General features: G+C 51.4%; 1 protein-coding gene across 1 annotated transcript in view; it reads right to left on the bottom strand.

Annotated features, from left to right (window-relative positions):
• The window catches only part of TGM2 (transglutaminase 2), a 34,257-nt gene that overhangs the window by 7,747 nt on the left and 2,005 nt on the right, over positions 1-24,505 (bottom strand). The window contains exons 2-10 of the mRNA XM_086330871.1: positions 22,219-22,398; positions 16,839-17,081; positions 11,775-11,893; positions 10,104-10,232; positions 8,942-9,119; positions 6,345-6,480; positions 5,592-5,695; positions 3,973-4,215; positions 1,892-2,164 (exon numbers count right to left, since the gene is read on the bottom strand). Coding sequence (XP_086186997.1) covers positions 1,892-2,164; positions 3,973-4,215; positions 5,592-5,695; positions 6,345-6,480; positions 8,942-9,119; positions 10,104-10,232; positions 11,775-11,893; positions 16,839-17,081; positions 22,219-22,398 — 1,605 coding nt within the window. The remainder of the gene's footprint in view (positions 1-1,891; positions 2,165-3,972; positions 4,216-5,591; positions 5,696-6,344; positions 6,481-8,941; positions 9,120-10,103; positions 10,233-11,774; positions 11,894-16,838; positions 17,082-22,218; positions 22,399-24,505) is intronic.

The raw sequence follows: 24,505 nt of genomic DNA, 5'->3' as shown, positions 1-24,505 counted from the left end.
TTCAGTCCTCAGAGCCACCCACAAGGGGCGTGTCAATGCCCCAAACTGACAGCTGAGTGTGGTGTGAGGCCCGAGGCTGTACATCTAGAAGGTGGGAGAGGTTTTTCCCTGGCTGTGCAGTAGTTAGGACCTTACGCTCCCAATGCAGGTGGGCAGCAGTTCGATCCCTGGTCTGGGAACTAAAATCCCACGTGCTGCATGGTGTGACCAATAATTAAGAATAATAATAGAAGGTGGCAGAGCCAGATTCAAGGCCAAGTCTGGCCTTTGCACATGCCTTTTGGCAGTGAAAGTGTTGGGGCCCTAGCCTGGTACCAACTGGCTCTGTCCCCAAGGCTTCCCCGCTGCTCCTGGACGCTGACAGAGTCTGCTCTGTCCTGGCGTGTAGCTCCAGGAGTGCCTGCCTGAGATAAAGGCCCTAGAGCTGACTGATGTTCTGCTCAAACCACGCTGTTCCCAGGTCCTCTCCCAACTCCAAGACTCCCCTGTCCTCCTCATGCCCGTAGGCTCCCAACGCAGAAGCCAGGAAAGGGCCACTGCAGGGGCTGAGGGAGAGACCAGGCTCCACGCTGCATCACTAAGTGACCTCATCAGCCACAACCCCACTCAGGGCCTCCGGCTTATTTTTAGGGAGATAACCAGGCATGGTGACAAAGCGGACAGTGAAACGGATCAAGGGGACGATGACTGTGCAGGCGACCGACCAGGAAGAAAGAGCGACAGAGGCTCAGCCCAGGGGTGAGGGCTGGGTGAGTCGCTGACATCATTTCAGCCCCAAACATGGAAGAGGATCTGCTCCCAGGGAGGTCTGGCCAGGCCCTGGAGCATATGTTCACGCATAAATGTGGAGTCTAGAAAAATGGCACAGATGAGCCTATTGGCAGAGCAGGGATAGAGACTCGGACATAGAGAATGGATGGGTAGACACAGTTGGGAGGGGTGTGAATTGGAAATTTAGGATTGATATATATACACTACCATGTGTAAACTAGATAGCTAATGGGAAGCTACTGTATAGCTCAGTTCGAAGCTCTGTGATGACCTAGAGGGGTGGGATAGGGAGCAGGGGGTGAGAGGGAGGTCCCAGAGGGAGGAGATGTATGTAAACATACAGCGATTCACTCTGCTGTACACAGAAACTAACACAACAAAGTAAAGCAACTATACCCCCAATTAAAAAGATAAAAACCTAAGAAGAGAAGATCAAGGCTCTTCCCATCCCTGTGGGAACAACACTGTCCAACATGGCAGCTTCCGGCCACATATGGCTGTTTAAATGGAATGAAAACTTTAGTCCCGCAATTGCGTGAGTCACACTGCAAACGTTCAATAGCCACATGGAGCTAGTGGTCACATGGAGCTAGTGGACAGCGCAGATATAGAACGTTCTCATATCTCCGACAGTTCTCTGGGCAGCAATAGTCTTGAATCTCTTCTCCCTGAGAACCTCCAGAAGAACAGGAGCGGTTCTCTAAAGGGCTCTGGGGCGAGACAGCTGCAGTGTGAGTTGCTGGAGGCAGAGGGCAGGAATTTGCTGGAAGGGGCAGTAAGTAGAGAGTCTGGGAAAGCAGTCAGGGGTCACATGAGGATGAGCTGAAACAAAATAGAACAGTTGCTGCGAGTACAGGTTCAAGTTTCTGTCCTGTCACTTCCTAACTGTGTGCCCTTAGGAAAGCTACTTAACCTCTCTGTTGTCAGTCTTCTCAACTGGAAAACAGGAGCCATACAAGAATCCACCTCCTACTTCTGTTATAAGAAGGAACTGGGTTGCTATTTATAAAGTGCCAAGGACAGGGCCAGACCTGCAGTGAGGTAGATTGTACATGCTCAGTGCTCGGGGCACAATCCAGTCAGTGTGGTCAACAGCTGCTCCAGGAACACAGAACCTTACCAGAGTAGGGCTCCAGGGAAAGGCTGAGCAGATCCTTGGTGCCGCACTCAGGTCCCAGGATCCCATTGTAGCTGACAGTGCGGGCACAGAGCAGGAGGCGGCCAGTGTGCTCCTCGGGGGTGCTGTTGGTGATGTGGGCAAAGACGTCGAAGTCGCAGCCTCTGTTCATGCCCTCGCCCACACGGATCCGCATGGCCACCCCTGTCTCCTCTTTGTTAACCAGTTTGTTCAGATGGTTGGCTCTTGTGAAGGCTTCCCTTTCCTCTGGGGACCCTGTGGGGATAGGGTAGAGAGCTTCATCACAGCTGGACAGGGGATCAATGAGGAGGCGGCTGGGGGCAGAGCAAGCTGGCTTCTCAAAGTCTTGGTGACTCAGAACACCCAGAAGGAGCCCCTTCTTTACATTACTGTGCCAGGAGGAGGAAAGTATTTTATTTACTTCCCACAAGCAAACTCCTATACATCCCTCAAGACCCATCCCCAAATGACCCCTCCTCCAGGATGCCTTCTCTGACTACTTCCCCAGGATGAATGACTCACAATACCTTTTGGAGTTTCATAGCTGCCATTTTTTTTTTGGCCCACTAGGGTTTGTTTGTTTTTTTTTTTTTTCTGTTCATATGCTTACACTCGCAAGTCTCTTAGGGACTAAGACTGTGTTTCACTTAATCTTAAGTCATACCCAATGCCTACAACATTGCTTAGTGCCTAGCAGGCACTAATACAATTCAAACTTTCTCACCTCCAAGCATTTGCACAGGGACTGCTTTTACCTGAAATCCTTTCCATCACTTCTCCAACTGTTGAGTTCTCCAGCAGAACTGCCCCCTCCTTTATACCATTTATTTCTCCCCTATGTGCCTTTTATTTTTTCCCAAGTGTTGTTGGGTGTATATCCATTTCTTCTATTAAATCAACAGCTCTACACATTTCAGAGGCCAGGGAAATCATCTTTTCCTTCTGTTTTATCCCTTCCTGCAGGAGCATGGCCACTTCACAGCCAATCCCCAGGCAGCCCTTCAAAGGTCAATGGGGGTCAGATGAGGGCTGTGGTTTCTTGGTCACTTCTGTGGAATCTACTGTGCTTGGAACACAGTAGATGCTTCAAAAATATCTGTCTACTGAATCGGCCACTGGATGTGCAAAATAAACCACTTTCTTTCCCCACTCCTGATTTAACATCAGTAGCAAAAAGAAGCTTCATCTTTCTGTCTGACTGAGCCCATCTTATTATCTTTAAGCTTCTTTTGGTCCATTTCTCTTTGAACCTTTCCAATCTACCTTCATACCCACTTCCCCGGCTCTATATGAAATACTGCAACGATAAACACTACAGTTTGTCTTCCACGGGGCTTCTCTTCCATGGCCCCTCTGGCCTTCCAAGCCTCTTCAGCACATACACTGCAGTAAAAAGGCATGGAACTGCCCGTCTATTGTAGCTCCCATGACTAATGAGTACTGTTAATAAGGGGCTTCCCAGGTGACACCAGTGGTAAAGAACCTGTCTGCCAATGCAGGAAATGTAAGAGACATGGGCTCAATCCCTGAGTTGGGAAGATTCCCTAGAGGAGGGCATGACAACCCACTCCAGTATTCTTGTCTGGAGAATCCCATGGACAGAGAGGAGCCTGGAGGGCTACAGTCCATAGGGTCACAAAGAGTCAGACACGACTGAAGCAACTCAACATGGACGCACGCACTATTAATAAACATGGACATCCTAATTTTTTGTTACGATGCATGCCTCTCCTGTTTAACAGCCATCCCTTTCGGTTTTACTAAGAGTCAAACCAACCAAGAAAGTGAGGCTTAAAAACCAAATGGGATCCTTTTGTGGAATATAAAATTCTTTCCCTAAATGAGTAATCCTTTACCATCGCCTCCCCCCTCCACAGTGTGTGTGTCAAATTTGCACTTGTTTCTAAGGAATTTCTTGAAATAGACAGTAAGCTACAGATCAGGTCACATGCAGGCTGCCAGATAAAATACACACACGCACACACACACACAGGCACGCACGCCCACCAGGCTGGTAAAACCCGCTGCTTATCTGCAGGGCAGTGATGAGCCCCAGTACCTACCCTCCGGGTACTTGTAGCTGTGGGTGATGTCCTCCCGATCATCTCTGCCCACACACTTTGTGCTGATCTTCAGCCCCACCACCAGGGAGTGGTTGATGGATTTGTGCAGAGACCCATCGTCCTGCCGGATCCAGTCCACCACGTCAGCATTGACTTCGGCAAAGACGAAAGGGGCGTCGTATTTGGTGCTCAGGTCACCCTCCTTGATGGCACGAACGGGAACCGGGCCACAGCAGTAAGTCCCTGGGGTGAGGGGAGGAGGAGACAGAGACGGACTTGGGCTGATGGGAGGATGGCACCTCCCAAACCTTCCACCATCAAAGCACATGTGGGTAAAACCCGCAAGATGATACAGTGCTTTGACCCAGGAACTCCATTTCTAAGACAGCAGCATCAGGCAAGAACTCAGAACCCCCAGAGAGGAAGTTCCCCATGGTCTAGTGGTCAGAACTCTGCGCTTTCACTGCTCGGACCTGGGTTCAATCCCTGGTTGGGAACTGAGATCTGGCAAATCTCACAATGCAGTCAAAAAAGAGAAGTCCAGGGGACTCTGGAACTCAGCTTCTGGAATTCAAATCTCAGCACAGCCTCTTATTAGCTGTGTGACATTGGAGAATTCATTTAACCTCTCCGAGTCCTGGCTTCACGTGATGACATTTGTACCTGCAAATGAAGACTCACAAACTCTTATCCGCTATGTGTTTGATAAAGAGAAATGTATCCCAAGGCACTTTAGGAAATGAGGGAGCCAAGTGTAGGCAATACTTTACAAGGGTGTGTGTCTGTCTGGTTTCCTGCCAGAATGAGAGTAGCAGTCAGTGCCCGACACAGACTCAGGGAGTGTGTGTTGATTGAATGAACAAGAGAGCTCATGAACAAGACAGCTTGATGCTTATCTAGGTGTGGTTTACAACTGCCTCAAACCAGTCACAATTGCAATGTTGAGGATTAGAGGCTCAGTAGCTATATTACAATGCATCTATCTGATGGAACATAATAACATTCAATTAAAATTCAAATCACGGAAAATGATCTGATACAGAACTGCTAATGCTATATGGAGAAGCGAGGGGGCCAGGAGAAAAGGTCATGTGCAGCCACTAGATCATGTTATGTAACACTTATATTACTATATCACAAAAATATTTAAAAATTTTTTGATAACCACGTTTCAATGGAATTCAACCCTTTCTCCACTCCTGATTTAACATTAGTAGCAGAAAGAAGCTTCATCTTTATGAAGGTACTATATTCAATATAGGTGTTATATTGTGTGCATTTAAAATATTTTTCTGAGGAAGGAGTCATTTGAAATTATTGGAAACTGTGTGTAAATGTTAATGAAATTTCTTTGGGGGGAAGAGGACAAAGATGCTATTTGATTTTTTTTTCCTTAGTGCTTCTCCATATTTTCTGTTTTCCACAATGTGCATGAATCGCTTTTCAAATTATAAAAGAGGTGTTTCATAAAACACCAACACTCAAAGTTCCTTTGGAGTCAGCCAGACCTGGGTTAGCATCCCTGCTCTGCCCTTCTCTGGGGAGTCCCTCGGGTAGGTGGGTCTCCTCCCATTTCTGCTTCTTCATCTCAGTGATGGGGCCACTTCTGCCCAACCCACCTTCGCTCTTCTCCTGGGGCGTGGGGTCGAGGGCCTGCCACCCCTCGTACCCCGGCTGCAGGTCTGGCCTGGTCATCCACGACTCCACCCAGCAGTGGAAGTTCCTGTTGGGGAAACAAAGCAGAATATGGAGCCAGACTCACATGCAGACGTTCGTGGTCACCTCCAACGTGCTGTTCACACTTGCCTTGTCCTAAGCTGAGCGTATCACGCTCTCCCAACACTTTGCTCTTCCTCCAGGGGTCCCAGCCAGGTATTCCTTCCTACACTGAGAGTCATCCTCAATCCCTCAACCCCTCTGCCCACCTCCCTTCCCCTCTCAGTGGCTCTGCAAGTCCAGCTGACTTGACCTCCTAATTTCTTGATTGCCCCTTCTTTTCCAGCCCACAGGCTCTGCCTGGATTCAGGCCCCATCACCACCCACCAGGACCACACCCCACCTCCTTCCTTCTGATCTATCCTCACAGTCATCAGACCACTCCTCTCCAGTCTGAAACCTTTGGAATCAAGCCCAGACCCTCAGCCTGCAGTGCAGACTCTGGACAAGGCGTTCTCCTTTCACGTGTCCTGTGTTGATTTTCCTTCCTCTCGGCCTTGGCTCCTGCTGTTCCTGCCTCCCTGGGAGCCTCTCCAAGTCTTGTTTCCTTTTGTCCAAATACTGCTCAGCTTTTAAACCCAATTCAGAGGTGATCTCGTCTGAGACATCGCCCCGTCTCCTCTTCAGGTGACCCTCCCTACTGGGCAACCCCTCACCAGATCATCTCGCTCTTGTCACTCTGGATCTCCCCGAACTCATTGCGGAAGTACTCGATGAGCAGGTTGCTGTTCTGGTCATGGGCTGAGTTATAGTTGGTCACGACTCGGGTAGGGATGCCAAGGCACCGCAGCACTGGGTGGAAGACATGGTGGAGAGAGTTTAGGGGGTGGGCTGGGGCCCTAGAGACATCTGCTCTGCCTGGGCCTCTACATACCCATCTGTACCCCAGGGAGCACTGTACTCATTGTCCAAGTGGTGAAGTTGTGCCATCCCCTTGCCCAGACAATGGTGCCCACCTTGCTGATTGCCCCATGTTCCCCATCTCCCCTTCACCTCACAGCTAACAAAAGCAGACTCTAAATGCAAATCTGACATTAACAGTCTGCTACTAAACCCTCAATGGCTCTTCAAGGCCCTCAAGGTCAAGGCCAAACCTCCACTGTGGGCCTTGCCCTGCGGGATCTGGCCCTTGATCAATTTCTGCACACTTTGCTCCAGCTACACTGGCCTCCAGCACACCTCACTCCCACCTGCCCCAGGATACTGGCGTATGCCCATCCCTCAGCCGGGAAGGCCACCCCGCCAGATTTAGATTACCCTATCATCTGCATTCACAGTAAGACTAGGGATGCATCATCACTCTCAATATATGGGTATGTGAGGGATTCTTTAATTAGTCCTCTGAGGGCAGTGAGCGATCTGTCTTATGTTACAGTCCCAGAGCCCTGCAAGACCCGGCACAGACTAATCGGTCAAATGGGATGAAGGAGTGAAGTAGAAAGAGAAGGAGGAATGGAAGGAGAAAAGGAATGACAGATTCAGGGCGAGGAGTGAACAGTGGGGTAGGCAGATGAGGCAACAGAGGTCAGGACCCTTTGTTCCAGCCCCAGCTGCTCCAGCTGTGTGGCCTGGGGCCAGTCCCTCCACCTCTCTGGGCCTTGTTTCGTCCTCTCTGGCTCAGAGTTCCAGTGCTCTGGGGCTCCACTGTGGACCAGAAGGGCCTGCACTGTGTGGAGGCACGGTTTTCAGAGAGGCCGGAGTGACTGGGAAAGGGGCTGGTGTTGCAGTGATAGGTGACAAGGAGGCAGGAGGTCAACTGGCATCTATAGGCCACAGAATCCTGCTCAAATAGTGGTGCTGGGTGTTCCCGACAGAGGAGATTATGGGTGCTTTTTCCCTTTCGTTTTTTAGTATACTTTTTATGTAAAATGTAAAAGTAACATATTCTCAGGGTAAGATAAAGAAAGTAACATCTAAAAAAAGAAGTGAAGCAGAAAGGCCTACTAAATACAAGCTGTAGGACTTTTGTTTTACTTTTAGTTTTGATGAGGTTGAGTCTCTGCGATGGGGGAGAGGCAGGAATGTGAACTTTGCCCAGTGCCTGCCATCAATCAGGGCATAAACTTCCCCGAAGGCCCCGGATTCAGGTCAGGAGATGTGAGAGCCCTAGGAGGAGGGAGGAAGGAGCAGCTGTGACCTTCCACCTCTTGCCTGGTTCTTGTGCCTTGTGGTCTGGGTAGGGGCCAGACTCTCTGCTGCCCATGGGGAGAGCTGGTGTTCCAATTCCAGGCCTTGCCCCATCAAGAAAAGCTTCAGAGTACAGACTTCAGGCTGGAGGAGGCTTGTCCCCACTGATCCAGGAGCAAGCTCCACTCCTGTCCCAGGGGATGGGGTCCCTCGGGGGCCTCATCCTCACAGTCTAAGACCAGGAGGCTGTGCCTGAAGCGGGCCCACCTGGTTCCACGCCTGGCTGTGCAGATCACCAGCTTTGTGACCTTAGCCAAGCCACTTCTCCTCTCTGAGCCTCCACTTCCTCCTCTAAGAGGAGCTAATAATAGCAGCTTGTCGGGATGCTGTAATGATTCAGAGAGGGATGGGTGTGAGCAGTCTGGCAGAACAGAAGTGTGTCACCGTGCCCGTCACTGCAAATATCCGTCCAACCACTGTTGGCCAACTAACAGACACAGAGAAGATGTCTCAGGATCCAGCTGGGGAATCCCAGATGCCCCTGGAAACCCTGAAACCCAACCTAACCTGACTGACTGTGCTAAGTGACCTCCCCTGGGTCCTAAGAACTACCTGTGACTTAGGTCAGTTACCACTGTCTCTGTTTTACAGGTGAGGAAACTGAGGCCTGGAGACACCGATTCTCTTGCCCAGGGATTAGAGGCAGAGCTGGGATTCAAACCAGGCAGTCCAACTCCAGTCCCTGGGCTGATCCACTATTCAACTGCCTGCAGAAACCCCACAGCTGGGACTTCTGCCTATGACTCTGAGCTCCTGATGCAGGGGGCTGGGCTTTGATCTGTGGTCAGGGAATTAGACCGCACATGCTGCAACTAAAGAGTTCAACTGTCATAACTAAAGGTCCTGCATGTTGCAACTAAGGCCTGGTTCAGCCAAATAAATATAAATATTAAAAAAGAGAAGAAACCCCACAACCACCGGGGTCAGACGTCCCGTTACTTGACCGAGTTTTCCCAGGATCTGTTATACATCAGGCCTGGGAGAAGGCCACAGGGACCCTGACTCAGCCTTAGTTCCTGGAAGCCGAGGGCGGTTCCAGGCCCCGCCACGTCCGCCTGCTGCTTACCGGTGCAGGCCACAGCCGCGAACACCCAGCACTGGCCGTACTTGACGCGCTGGCAGCCATCTCTCTTCCAGCGCCGCAGGATGTCCACGCTGCCGATCCAGGACATGGGGCTGATGCCGTCTGCGTAGTTGTTGTCCCAGCGCCCCAGCAGCACGCCCTGGTCATCGTTGCAGTTGACCTGAGACCCATGAAAGCGTCAGAGGGGCCAAGTCTGTGGTTAGTGACGGCTGTGATAGAGTGGGCATGAACTCAGCACGTGGTGAAAGGCAGGGGCGGGGCCTTCCAGGCTGAAGGAGCAGCAGGTGCAAAGATCCCGAGGTATGACTGATGGGGAGGTTGGAGATAGGACTGGGGGTGGGAGAGGAGGTGGAGAGGGGTCAGGGCCATAAGGATGATGCTGGAGATATGAATGTGTGTGGGGGCTGGCAGGCGGCATGATCTGAGCTTTACAGAGGCCTGTTCTGGCCCTGCCCAGACGGTGTCATTGCCCCCAGACTCTCAGCATCCTGCTGCCCTGGCCCTGAGCCAAGCAGGGTCTGGCCCCGCCCCCTCTGCAGCCCACCTGCAACCCTCCCCAGGCCCCCGGCCCCCTGCCCCTTTGCTCTCCGCTCCGCTCACACTGGCCTCCTTTCTGCTCCTCAAATCTGCCAGTCATCCCTCCTCGGGGAACCTGTGCACGAGCGGTCCCCTCTGCATGGGACGCTCTTCTCCTCTCAGTTACATCAGCTCAAGAATCATCACTTAGGGAAGTCCCCCAGTCCTCCACTGGGGTTGCACCCTGTGGTCAGACACTATCACACGTCTGGCCCCTTTGAGAGCGCATTGCAACATGACTGGGCGCTCACATGATCCTGTGGTTAACTCCCGTCTTCTCTCACACTCCCTAGAATGGAAGCTCTAGGAAGTGAGAGACCATTCATGTCTTCCACCTGCTTTTCCCTGGTGCCTGGGACATGGGTAGCACTTGATAAATACTTTCTGGGTGAGTGAATGAATGAATTGCTTTCTGGGACCACACGGCCTTACCCTCATTTGTGTACATCTTGTCTGTCTAAATACAAGGTCTCCTAGCTGAGACTCACCCATCTCCCAGGTCTCCCCGACCATGACAGCCCAGGGCCTGGTCTCCATTATCACCTGAGGCGGGCCTGCGCTCACTCACCATGCCGCTCACCACCCGGCCCACATAGACCGGACTACTGCGGCGGGAGCAGTCTCGGCCGGCATTCCTCAGGAACTTGGGGTTGACGTCCAGGAGCATCAGGCAGATGTCTAGGATCCCTTCTTCAAACTGTGTCAGAGGAAAGAACAGGAGGATGAGGGAGCCGAGACGTCACCTCCTCCAGGAAGCCTGCCTTTAAGTCCAGCAGCTGTGGGAAGCCCCGTGCATTGTCTCACACATCACACCTGGAGGCTCGGGTTGGGTCAGTCACATTGCTGTGGTACCAGCTTTCCTGGCCCAGGAAAGGGGGGCGGGGTGCGATGGGACGATGACTGAGTGTATGAGAAAGGGGATGGGGTGTGCCTGCATCCAGACTTGGCGGGGGGGGGCGGGGGTCGGGCAGGGGTCCTGGGAACTTGGAGTGGAAGGTAAGCCCAGAGTCCCTGGAGCTTGACTGCCCTCAGTCACCTCAGGCCCAGCCGCTGCCCTCCCTTACCCGACAGCCAAACCTTCACTTCCCTAAAGCCTGACTCACCCCGCAGAGCTGATAAGTGTCCCTCCTCCCCCACCCCTACACACTGCGCTGATTGGAACCAAAGTATAAATTGTAAAGATGTAAATCTAATCTCATCGCTCTTATCTCCACTGCACCCAGAGTAAGATGGAGACTTCTCCCTGTGGCCTGCAAGGCCCTTCATGATCGGTGTCCCACCCCATCTTAACCTCACCTCTCAACCACACTCACTCTGCCCCAGGGCTTTTGTACATGCTGTTTCCTTTGCTTGGAATGTTCTCTCTGCCCCTCTCTCTATGACTCACACCTTCTCATCCTTGCAGCTTAGGTGCTGTCTTTATCAAAATCTCTCCCTGTCACCACCCCTCAGACCACTTCGGTCACATTCAAAGGCTCGCCCGTCTGTTCCCCGTTCTCTGTGTCTGTGGCCTTGTCCCAAATCAGGCCTCATCACAGGCCTCCCTCCATGACTTAGAGCAGCTCCCCTGGCTTGACCCATTCATTCTTTGACTCCCTATTGCCATTGTCCTGACATTCAGGGCTGTTCACAGCTTGGATACTGTGGGCTTCTCCCAGGTCATCTCCTGGGGCCCCGTCTCATGCAAGCGCTCACCAGGCTGCAAGACACTTCTTAGGCACAACGTAAAGTTTCTCACCTCTGTGCTTTCTGCTCATGCTATTCCCGAGGACACCAATATGTTAAAAGTGTATTTTAACGCAAAATTTTCTGGCAATTTAGACATATAATTCAAGTTTGAGGACCACTAATTTAGACAATGGTTTAAAGCCCCTCTCAGTACATGCCTAGCACAGTCAGTGTTCTCCAAGGGCTGCCCACTATTTTGCTATGGCTGTGAATGGCTCCCTCCCTCCTGGAGTGCTCGCCAGCCCCACGGCTCCTACAGGCTCTCTGACTTTCTCCCACCTTGAATCCAGAGCTGCCGCTCCCACAGTGCACAGGGCCGTCCTTTGCTGTGTGACCTCAGGCCTGGCCTGGGCCCTCTCTGAGCCTCCAGCCATTTCAGAGCCCTTGAATCCTTGACAGCATGGGGTGGGTGACTCTGAGACCTTGCTTACACTTTCTGATTTTGTCTCAGACCCAGGGCCCAGCTCACAGCAAGCCAGAGATGGTTAGGAGGGGCAGAGTGTGGCCCTACCTGCCCAAAATTCCAAGGTATGTTCTTGATGAACTTGGCTGAGCCCTGGTAGATGAAGCCTTGCTGGGTAAGGACGTATTCTTGCCGCTCCTCATCTGAGTCCAGGTACACAGCATCCGCTGTGGGTAAAAAGGAAAAGGCCTCAACTTGGCATCTGGCAAGGCCCAGGTTCCCCACAGACATGGCAGCTGGGGTGCCAACCCTTCAGGGCCAGGGCAGCTTCCCTGAGGCCATTCTCTCTTTTAGTCAGAAAAACTAATCATTAAGTAATAATCTCACACCAGTAAGATAAAGTACTATCAGTTGGTGATAACAATGGCTGTCTTTTATCCAACACTTGCCACCTGACAGGACCTGTGATAAATGTAATGACATAAGTTAACTTGTTTAACCTCCACCAAAACTTCACGTGGAAGATATCCTTGGAAGCCCCATTTTACAGATGGCAAAACTGAGGCTCAAGAACATTTTACGGATGGGAAAATCACACCAGCACAAGAGACAGAGGAGCACTGACAGGGGCCAGGAGTCAGGAATCCCCTAGCTCTGAGTAGGGGATTTTTGCTGTATGACTCTGGGCAGGTCACTTCTCCTGCCACCTGACTGTGTTTCCTGAGGGTCAAATGTGATCTCAGAACAGGAAGGTGCTTTGCAAGCTGAAGCCCCCAGGCGGTGTGAGGAAGGAGCATGATTCCGAGAAAGTCAACGCAAGGTTGCTGCAACTCAGAGGGAGAAGATCTGTCCAGCTTGGGGGTCAGGTGGCGTCTGAAGGTTGCCTTGATGACATTCTAAGCAGAGGACTAGAGAGATGAGCAGTGCAGCTGCTGGAAAATGGACGATACTTAGTTCCCTGTGGCTTGTGACGACAGCAGAGGGCCTGAGGCGGTGGGACCAGCTGGAGGGCAAAGGTTAGTCCAACTTTTCCAATTCCCACTCACAAAAGTGAAGAAATTAAGGCTGGGAAGGGGAAATCCAGAGCCATCATATGGCTTTGATCAGTCCTAGGCATTTTTGCCTTTATGGGCTCCTTCCTCCATTAAAGAAAATCTTTTTGTAATATATTTTTTGACTGCATTTGTATAACGTTGGATCTTCCCAACCCAGGGATTGAACCCAGGTCTCCTGCATTGGCAGGAGGATTCTTTGTCTTCTGAGCCAGCAGGGAAGCCCAAATAAATTAATATTATATGTTAAAACATATTCTCTGGCCTGAACCTCTTTTTTTTCTTGGTCTTCTGATTTTAAAAGAAATGAACACATTTTCGCGGGTCCCTAAGAATATGGTGGACCCAGGCAGCGTGCCTAGTGAAATCAGCCTGGGGAAACGTGTCCAGTGCCTGGGGAAGCGGCTGCCTGGCCCCTCAGACCCCTGGGCCCCTCTACAGCAACAGGCAGGCAGCCCCCGCCTGCACCGCCTGGAGGAAAACAAATGTGAAAGTGGCTGAGCACCTTATGCATCCTGCCAGGAGGCTTGGGCGATTGCGCAATGAACACCGGTCTTCAGATAAACGAGCTATGTGGCTGCAAATCAGCTGGTGGCGTGGGAGAAAGAATCTGAGAGAACGAAAAGGGCGTGCTATTTCCCCATCCAGTGGGAGGGTCAGCACATGTTGAACTGTCCCCACCTCAGCCCAGGAGGCTGGGACTACGATGTCCCCACTCAGGTCTCTGGCTGGTAAAGATGGAGGTCTTGGGGATGCTCACTTGGGATCCTGACTATGCTGGAACTCAGGGACCAGAGGCCCCCAGGTCATGGGCAGATGTTGCCCTCTCCCCCAAGAGGGAGAGCAGTTTCCTCCCTTAGCGCCCCACACCCCAACTCAGCCCCACTTCCTATCTCCACATTTCCAGCCCACCCCCTCTCTGGGATGTTGGTCCCTTTAGTCATTGTGGTGCTTGGCTGGCTGCCACCCCATCCCTCTGGGCAGGGAAGAGGCAAGGCCACAGGGAGGGGTCATCCCCTAGAACCTCACTGCCCGTTCCTTGAACTCTGAAACCCCACGGTGATGGGGTTGGGGAGGGGCACTGCCAAGTGTCTGCCCCAGGGGCAGGGTCGCCAACTACCTGTAAGTTCACACTGATTAAAATCAAAATGAGCAGACACTGTGACCAGCAAGGCCACTTCTGTCCTGAGAAACCATTCTGTGTGGCCACAGGGCATGTGAGCAAGGAAACTCCTCCCTGTGATAAGCCATAGGAAACCAACTCATGTCTGTGGATGGGAGCCAGATGGCAAGGCCCGGGGCACTTGCAGCTCTTAAAAAGGATGAACAGTGACTTTCCTGGGGGTGCAGTGGCTAAGACTCTGCACTTCCAATGCAAGGGACCCAGGTTCGATCCCTGTTCGGGGAATAAGATCCTACATGCTGCAACTAAGAGTTTGCGTGCCACAACTTAAGATTCTGCACGCCACGACAAAGACTGAAGATCCTGCAGGCCACCACTAAGACCGGTGCAGCCACATAAATAAACAAAACAAACACAAAACAACAACAAGCGATGAGCAGACGTGTGCAAACTGATGCAGAAAGAGCCTCAAGACGGTAGAGGGAGAAAAAAAAAATCCCAAATTGCAGGCTGATGTATACAATGGGGATTCTTTAATGTTTAAGACAGGGAAATCCATAATGCAATGATGTCTTCTACAACATGATCAATATAATTAACACTGCTGTATGTTACATATGAACATTCTTAAGAGAATAAATCCTGAGTTCTTACCACAAGGAAAATATTTTTTGCTTTAATTTTGTATGTATATGAGATGATGGATGTTCACTAAACTTATTGTGATAATCATTTCATGATGCATGTAAGTCAAATCATTATGCTGTACACCTGAAGCTTATACAGTGGTGTAGGTCAATTATATCTCAATAAAACTGGAAGAAAAAAAAATACAGCGATGTCTCCAGACACAAACACTGAATCTAAGGAGATAACCCCTCCCGAGACAGCTAATAATGGTGTTTCCTAAGGAGGGGAGTGAAGGATGGGAGGCTATCTCTCTGTAGTGCTTGAAGCTTTTATAAAGAGGGAGTTCTCATATCTTACTGTTATAATTAAAAATAAAAGCCAGGGCTTCCCTGGTGGCTCAGTGGTAAAGAATCAACCTGCCAATGCAGGAGACAGGGGTTTGCTCCCTGATCCGGGACAATTCCACATGCCGGGGAGCAACTGAGCCCGTGTGCCACAACTACTGAGCCGGTGCTCTAGAGCCCAGGAGCCACAACTATTGAAGCCAGTGAGCCTAGAGCCCGTGCTCCACAATAAGAGAAGCCATCTCAGTGAAAAGCCCACGCACTGCAAACTATGAATAGAAAGTAGCCCCCACTCTCCGCAACTAGAGAAGACCCGTGCAACGAGGAAGACCCAGCACAGCCAAAATGAAATGAAAAAAAGAAAGAACAGCCAAAGTATATAAAAGAGAAAATAAAAAATCTTTCTGTTCAAAGAAAATGCCCCCAAATGGAGAAGAAAAATAAATAAATAAAGCAGTGGCTCAGTAGGAGGCTGGTGGTCTGGAGGTCCGGTCTGGCCCAGTAGGAGGCCAGAATTTCTGTTCTGGGGCCGGGCTTCGAGGAGGCAAGTCCATCACCAAGCTGGGCCTGCCCACATGGCCCCTCTCTCTGCCTGGCTAGGTATAAGCAGCAGTAGTAGGGTTAGTTGCTCAGTCGTGTCTGACTCTTTGTGACCCCATGGACTCTTTGTGATCCCCTCCTCTTTCCTGCTCAAGACAGACTCAGCCCTTTCTCTGATTCTCTGGTTTTGTCCGGCATCCGCCAACTTACTTCTTGAAGGAGCTGCCAAAAGCCACTTATCTCTAAGCCTCAGTTTCCTGTCTGTAAAACAAGGATGCTAATCTCTGCCCCTGGGGGTTGTTGAGAGCAACCATTAAAAAAGTGTATAAAGGGGCCTCCCTGGCGGCTCCGTGGTAAAGGTCCGGGAAAATCCCACCTGCCATGAGACGACTAAGCCTGTGCACCGCAACTCCCGAGCCTGCACTCTACAGACTCTGAGGGCTGCGACTATGGGGCCCCCGTGCTGCAGTGAAGCAACTACTGAAGCCCACACGCCTAGAACCTGTGCTTCAAGCCACTGCAATGAGAAGGCACCCCAACAAAGGGTGGCCCCTGCTCACTGCAACTAGAGAAACTAGCCTCACAGCAACAAGGACCCAGCACAGCCAAAAATAAATAAATAAAGATATATTTTAAAAATAGAAATCAAAAGAGAAGTTTAAAAAAAATGGTGATAGTGATAATTTATTAAAAAAAATTAAAGAGTGTATAAGGAGCACTTAGGTGGCCAAACTGCTCCTGCCCACCTCTTCTGGGTACCCCATCCCTCCATCTCCCTGCTTCCCTTCCCCAAGCCAATCTGGTGAGATTTAAAACAGAGCCTCACAAAATAGAACCAGGTATGAGGCCATGGCCCTGGGCCTCCACTGGACAGTCCTTTCCTGAATGGGGCTCTGAACCCAGGCCACCTCCAGGCAAGGTGGGATCCCTTTGTAGCTGTGTTCAGTCGCTCAGTTGTGTCTGACTCTTTGCAACACCATGACTCTTAGCCCATCACCCTCCTCTGTCCATGGAATTTTCCAGGCAAGAATACTGGAGTGGGTTGCCATGTCCTCCTCCAGGGGATCTTCCCAACCTATGGGTCGAACCCAGGTCTCCTGCATTGCAGGTGGATTCTTTACTATCTGAGCCACCAGAGAAGCCCAAGAATACTGGAGTGGGTAGCCTCAACCCAGGAATCAAACCAGAGTCTCCCACATTGCAGGTGGATTCTTTACCCTCTGAGCTACCAGGGAAGCCCTGGTAGCTGTGTAGACTGAGGCAAGTCATTTTGCTTCTGTGAGCCTGTCCCCACCTCTATAAATGGGAATAATGAGAGTTCTGACATCACGAAATCTTGGGAGGCTAGAGCCTCACTCAGTCCACCTGGATGTCTCTGCTGCCCCATCTTCCGCCCACCACCCCCCTGCCACCACGTGGTTCCCATGGGTGGGTCCAGCCCTGCCCATCTCCCCATCCTGCCCGTGGATAGAGTGCAGCTCACCTGGACACCAGCTGTTGAAGAGCAGGGTGAACTGACCCAGCATGAAACTGGAGCCCTGGTAGCCAGTGGAGGCCTCCAAGCTGAGGCGGTAATGGCCAACGGGGGCATTGGCCGGGGTGCTGAGGTGCAGCGAGAGGGTGCTGTCTCGCTGGTCCGCTGCCACCGCCGCCCAGGCCCCCTCCTCCGTAGCATCAGACAGCCTGAAGAGGGCCTTGGTCCCGGCCTCCTCACTGGGGTCTGGGCCTGCAGAGGAAGAAAGCAGTGGGCCATGAGCTGGGGGTGGTGAGGGAAGGTGAGCACCAAGCCTGGCAGGGGCAGAGTGCACGCCTGGGGGGTGTCCTGGGCCTGGGTGTGAGAAGTTCCCAAGTTCCCAGAAGGAACTTGGAGGAGTGCTTTCATCTCTCTGAGCCTTGGCTTCTTCATCTGGGGACTGGGCTCCAAAATGCACAGGCTGGTTTTGTGGGAATGCACGAAAAGTGGCAGGCACACAGCACGTCCTCAGTCTCCTGGGAGAGGGGACGGCGTGGCCTGGGACAGGGTCACAGTGACACTGTTCTGGACTGGTGTGACTTTGAGCAAGAATATCCTCCTCTCTGGGCTCAGTTTGCCCATCTGTAAAATGGCCAGGAATGAGGCAAGGTACTCCCCAACGGTCCTCCATTCCCACTTAAATCCTTTACCTGCTGGCATCCTGCTTTCTCTTTCAGAAAAAGAAGGCCAGACTCTGAGTAAAATGGGACCTCAGTCCTCTGAAGTGGCCAGTGGGGCCTGTCTGAGAGCCTGCTTGCTCCTGGCTAGCAGAGGGTGCTGGCCATTGTAGATCCAGGTGTCTGTCTCCCCAAAGCCCCCTCCACCTCTTGGCCTCTGTATCTCCACAGGCAACTCTGAAGAGCCAGAACCATCCCTCACCTCCCTACAGCCTCTGACACTTTACCAAGCGCCCTTGGCACTTCCTGCTTCCCCCGAGACCCCTTGTACAGGTGGAAAAACCGAGGCTCAGAGAGAAGGGCTCTTCCAAGAATGTTCCAGGGGTCTGTGGCAAAGTCAGCATTTGGGCCCAGGTCTCCACGTTGTCTCTCATTCCCAAAGGGGAGGTTTCCCCAGTTGGGAGGATAGTGTCTCAGGTCTCAGTGTGCTGAGGGCCTGCCTCCAACTGGCTCTTTTTCGGGGGGAGGGCAGGGCCCAGATTTTGCAGGGAGGTCTGAGTCATAGGGAGGGCGAGCGGGGCCGGTCCCCCCTTCTGGACTTGGGTGGTGGAGAGAAGAAACAGAACTTTCTCTGCCTGGTTGGGCGGCTGCCCGGGAGGGTTTCTGTTTACTCTTCCATCTCCCTCCCTGCCACTCTGCCGTCCACCGCTGACAGTACGGGGCCTGCCCAGTAAGGGGCTACCTGCCAGCCCCGCCCACACCCGGGCCCAAATATAACTATGAACTAACAGGCATGACGTCGGCCTCTGGGGCCTTGAGTGCCAGGAGCCAGCTGTCCTTTAAACACTCCCTGTCTTCCAGAGTTAGCATTTAGGGGAGGAATTGGGCAGCACTGGGGCCCAAGAGCCAGCCTGAGTCTGGTTTCCCCCAATGAGACCTGGAGTGCTGTGTGACCTCGGCTAAGTCATGAGACCTCTCTGATCTGCAATTTTCTCATCAAAGACAAAAACAGGCTTAGACTATATTCCCGGAAAGGTTTGATTCCAGGTCTGATTCTGTGACCTTGGACAAGCTATTTCGTTTCTTTGTGCCCCAGTTTCCTCATCTGTAAAATGGGGTCAATTGCAGCACCTCCTCATAAGGTCATCGTGAGGCTTAAAGAAGCTGAGGCTTGTAAAGCACATTACAAGGTGCCTGGCACGCAGTAAGCACTCATAAGTAATAGTTAATTATTTACTACTGTCACTACCACCTTCTAAACGCCGTTTAGAGGAATTGGTGAGAGTTCATAGAAAGCATTTAAAGCAGTGACTGCTGCTGCTGCTGCTGCTAAGTCGCTTCAGTCATGTCCGACTCTGTGCAACCCCATAGACAGAAGCCCACCAGGCTCCCCCGTCCCTGGGATTCTCCAGGCAAGAACACTGGAGTGGGTTGCCATTTCCTTCTCCAATGCATGAAAGTGAAAAGTGAAAGTGAAGTCGCTCAGTTGTGTCCGACTCTTAGCGACCCCACGGACTACAGCCTACCAGGCTCCTCCATCCATGGGATTTTCCAGGCAAGAGTACTGGAGTGGGGTGCCCAGCATATACTAATTTTGCAGTAAACATGAGCTATCCTCAATGTCATCCAACAAGACCATTACAAATCAGAGTTCTCATACCAAATAACAGATTTTGAGACTGCAGTGGAATGTAGTAATTGCCTAGCTCAATTGCATCACTTCACAGATATGGAAACCAGGGCTGAGAGTGATAAGGTTTGGGTGACCATACATTCTAGTTTTCCCAGGATAGTCCCATTTTATGCCTGTTGTTTAGGTGGTAAGTCTTTTGTAACCCCATGGACTATAGCCTGCCAGGCTCCTCTGTCCATGGGTTTTCCCAGGCAAGAATACTGGAGTGGGTGCCATTTGCTTCTCCAGGGGATCTGCCTGACCCAGGGATTGAACCCACATCTCCTGCATTGCAGGCAGACTCTTTATCACTGAGTCACCAGGGAAACCCTTTCATGCCAGTGGTCCCAGCATAATTCTTTTATTCATAATCTTTTCATTCTCAGAAGAGACTCTGTTGGGATGATCAATGTTCTGGTTTCCACAGTAACAGGCTGGGCTGGGTCCCATAGTCACTGTCACCACTGACACACCGCCCTTGGGGACCAGCCAAGAAACACTTGCTCTCTGTCCTGTGGCAGCCTTGTACACACACACACACACACACACACACACACACACCCCTTTCTTCTGAGGGGTCTTGGGGGATGGGATGAGGATGGGCTGTCCCCCAACCCCACCACTGTTCACGTAAACTGGCTTAGAAAATTCCTTGGCTGCGGTTCCATGTGGTACTCTCTGTGGAGCAAGAGGCTCCACAGAGATCACACTGGGCATAAATGACCCTGGAGACCTGAGGGGTCCTGGCCTCTATCCTAACCACAGCAGTGAGGGGCTGGGTGGGGTGGATGAGGGGAGGCTTCCAGAGTCAAGCCTGCTATTAGCCTCATAAGGGTTCTTTTCACTGTTCCAGGCTGACCTCACTGTTACCCCTCCACCCTCAAACCCTGGCCTCCCTTGTGGGGGAAGTAGAGCTTTAGTCCATAACAAGGATGGTGCTTGTCTGCTGTGGTCTGTACCCCACAACAGGCCTGTCCGGCCTTGAAGTGTCAGGGTGAGACGCTCAGCATCTGGGCATGGGTGGCATCAGGCCACACACTCCATTCACTGGGTGACCTTCACCAGCTCTCTCCCCTCTCTGGGCCTCAGTTTCCCTGAAGAGGTAGGAGAAGCGGATCACAGGCTAGAATGTTCTAACACCAAAGCAGGGTGCCTGGGCCAGGCTTGGCCAGAGGCTGACTCAAGCTAGGCCTTGAGGTGGGAAGCCTGGCTTCCTGGCATTGTCCCTCAGCTTCTTCAGCCCACGGGAGGGTCCTGGTAGCTCAGACAGGGAAGTCAAGAGCACCCAGAAATACATTGCCTTCTATGGCTGCCCTGGGGGCTGCGGAAGTTAGCAGGGCAGGTTGGTGATGGCTTGAGATAGGTTGGCAGAGACCAGAGAACAGAGATTAGTTGCTGGGGTAAGAAGGCTGCCTGCCTGCCTCCCGTTGAGGTCCCAACCCTGAACTAGGGGCCTCATTATCTAGCACCAGGCTGCCTAGACAAATGGAAAAGAAGGAAGAAGAAATAAGACACCTTGAGAGTGAAAGAAGGGGAAAAAAGGTGGGAAATTCCCATACCAGCAATTCAACAACCATCTATTTCACAGAAGAATAAAACCAAGGCCAGCAGGCCCTTGTGGTGAGCAAGTAGATGTCTCTGCTCTCAGATCACAGCAACAAAAAGCCTCAACTCTGCGGTCAGGGTTTGAATCCTGCTGTGTGATCTGGGCAAGTAAATGGACCTTTCTGAGCCTCAGTGTTCCCATCTGTAAAATGGGGGCTAGTTATGCATTCAGAACAGAAGGATTCTGGATAAGTATACTTACACCACAGATGTGATTCTCTCCAGCCCAAGCCTGACTCTTCTCAGGGCACCACCCCCAGCCCTTAAGTTCCATAGATTCAGGCTTCCACTTTACAGAAGGGGAAACTGAGACTGGAAAAATCGAAAACTTGCCAGAGGGCCCTCAGGTCTATAGCATGAACCCCAAGGCTGCTGGGTGTGGGTGTGTGCGGGGGGGATGCCCTGGTTAGTAGGTGTGTCCCTGCCAGAAGGGAAAGGGGAGGGAGGAAAGGGATGGAGGGGATATCCGTAGTGGGTCTGCAGGCACTGTGATAAGCTTTATCAAACGGCCGCCCAGGTAATACAAGCCTCAGCCTGCTTGCTCTCTGGCCTCAGAGACCTCAGAAAGAGCTAGAGCTGGCCTTTCCCACCCCTGGGCCAGAGTCCCAGCCAGGTGGCCCCTCGCTGACCTCAAGGGAGTGGTTCCCACCAGAAGCCAAACCCAGTGGCGTTTAAGGTCACTTTCTGGGTATGGCAAACAAAGATGACTGGGCATTGGGTATCTGGGGATGGGCTGCTGGGGCCTCAATGTCCCTTCACCCATCACTAGAGTCCCTGGAGCAAGATCAGCAACTGCTGTGAACATCTGCAGGGCACTCCCTCATGTCAGGCTTTTTACCTTAGGAGTGCTTTAGCTCAGAGAGGCTAAGTAATTTGCCCAAGTCACACAGTGGGCAGGCAGTCTGGTCCACACCAGAATCCAAGTTTGTGAGTCTGAGGCAGCCTCCTGATGCTTAGAGAAAGAACTACGGAAACACAAAACTGCCCACTCAGAAAGCTAGAGAAAGCTGGGTTCTCTCCACCACCCAGACTCCCTTTGGGTCTGATCCCAGAGGCCTGGTTAGGTTGCGTGGGTTTGGAGAAGAAGCTGTTGATAATTAGAAAATTGTCTGGATGTGGGAAAAGGCAGGCAGGATCTCGATGGACCTGTGTGCTAGCAAACGCCGCCCCCGACCCCCGCATACCCAACCCTGGTGATAACAGGTCGTCAGGAAGCCAGGCACCCAGAATCACAGACTTCTCTATAAAGCTGAGTGGTGTGGGATGACATCTCTCCACTCTCTGGACCTCAGTTCTCTCATCTGTAAAACGGGGCAGTGACTGCTGGGAATTTCTCAGGGGAATTCCTGAGAATTTCTCAGGAATTTCTTCCCAGGAGGAGGAATGGCGTCACCTTTCCCATGGTCTGCAGGGGACAATGAAATCAGAACGGGAAGGGGTGGAGGGTAGTACTCACCAGTCACAGCACAGAAGGTGAGGCTGTCCACGCTGGCCTCATAGTTCCGGCCCTCAAAGTGCAGAGTCAGCCAGAAGGGCTGGCCCCGCCGCACTACCAGCCTTTCCCTGCACAGGTCAGCTGTGTGGTGGTCACGGCCATTGGCCTCCAGCTCCAGGTCACATCTCTCCAGGACCAGCTCTGTGAAGACAGTGAGGGGCTTGAGCCAAGGTTCCATCTCACAGCCAGCTGTGTGCCCCAGGCTCCCTGGACATGTGGTGTTCAGGGCCCTCCCAACCCTCAACTGCCCTGTTGTGCAGAAGTTAACCAGGTCTAAATGTCCCCAGTTCTTTTTTTTTTTTTTTTGGCCATGCCACACTGCTTGCGGGATCTTAGTTCCCTGACCTGGGATCGAACCCGGGCCTGCTGCAGTGGAAGCTCAGTGTTCTAACTGAACCACCAGGGAAATCCTCCCCAACCCTTAATCACAGGTTGTGGACACTGGGGCAGGTGGGGAAGGCTCTGCCACCTCCTAGCGGTGGCCCTCCGGCGACTCAGCTCTTCTGGGCCTCACTTTCCCCACCTGAGTCCACAGTGAGAGACAGTAGGATCCAGGTTGGCTGTGAGCCATTAAGCCCAGTGCCTTGCACATAATAAAGCACCTTCTAGACATGGGCTAGTCTATTGTGACTGGAGGGTTCTTTTGGTAAAAAGTGGGGTGATATTTGGTATTGGTTAGTTACACGGGCTTTGCCTTTTAGGTTTAATTTTCAATTTCCAGGAAATACAGAGGACTGAGGAAGTCATTAAATTTAGGACCAGGACACGCATGGGTGCTCAGTTGCTTCAGTCATGTCCAACTCTTTGCAATCTTATGGACTACAGCCTGCCAGGCTCCTCCGTCCATGCAACTTGCCAGGTAAGAATACTAGAGTGGGTTGCCATGCCCTCCTCCAGGGGATCTTACTGCCCCAGGGATCGAACCTACATCTCCTACACTGCAGGTGGATTGTTTATCCACTGAACCACCTGGGAAGTCCCAGGACCTGCACTCAATCAACAAAATTCATACTCTGGGAAACTACAAGCAAAGTATTTGGTTCCTTTAACCAATAAATTGCAAAACAGAAAGAAATCAAGAAAAAAGACAAGAAAAAAAAGTTGAAGGGGGTAGACTAAAAGAAACCTAAGGCACATTATAACCCACTGTGCTGTATGAGCCTTACTTGGATTTTGATTTTAAAAACTATTTATCACATACAATTGGCAATTTGAACACTGATAGAAAATGGTGATATTAAGGAATTTTTTATTCATGTCTAACAAGGAGTCCTTATTCATTGGAGAGAAATATTGAAATATTTACAGATGTGATGTATGGGAAGTGAAGTGAAAGTGAAAGTCGCTCAGTCATGTCCGACTCTTTGCGACCCCATGGACTGTAGTCCATGGAATTCTCCAGGACAGAATACTGGAGTGCATAGCCTCTCCCTTCTGCAGGGGATCTTCCCAACCCAGGGATCGAACCCAGGTCTCCCACAGTGCAGGTGGATTCTTTATCAGCTGAGTTACAAGGGAAGCCCGATGTATGGGATTTGCTTTCAAATAATGGAGAAGGCAGTGATGAAGGGGCAGGAAGCAGCAGTAGCTATAAGTTGGTGGTGGCTGAGACTGGGTGATGAGAACACAGGCATTTATTACACTATTCTCTCTACTTTTATATGTGCACAATATTCTCTACAATAAAATTTCTTTTTTAATGACAGGAGTTTGAGAGTCTTCAGGACCTAGGTTTCAGTTTGGATGTACTGCTGTGTGATCCTTAGCAGGTGTCTCTCCCTCTCTGTGCCTCCTTTTCTGAAGATTCAAGGGCTTAGCCCAGAGCAAAAGTTTGATATGTGAAAGTTCTTTTTATAATTTCTGAAGGAGCTGAAGGCCAAAGTAGGGACAGTGAGGGGCTAAGGAAAGCAGAAGTCTCATAACCTTGGCAAGCTCAATCTGACATAATCAAGGTCAAGATTAGGGGGGACAGTAGGGTCGGAAGAATGGGCAAGGCAGGACTCCCAGAGCTATGGGGCCCTTGAGAGTAAGTTCTCCCAAGGAGGCCCCGAGGCAGGGACTGGCAAAGTCACCTAGCAAGTGGGTCCTCCCATAGGGTCATCCATGCAGTTCTCCTTCCTCCCGCCACTGAACATCCTCTGAACGATGCGCAAATTGCCCAGTGACTGCCAAGGACTTTGACGTGGGTTATCTTCACTTAAACCACAACTGCCCAGTTCAGTTCAGTTGCTCAGTCGTGTCCCACTCT

This window comes from Bos grunniens, chromosome 13 (assembly GCF_055505025.1).
Source record: "Bos grunniens cultivar Pamir isolate PY7600 chromosome 13, Bosgru_T2T1.0, whole genome shotgun sequence".
Taxonomy (NCBI): domain Eukaryota; kingdom Metazoa; phylum Chordata; class Mammalia; order Artiodactyla; family Bovidae; genus Bos; species Bos grunniens.
This window is presented reverse-complemented; position numbering and strand designations above follow the sequence as displayed.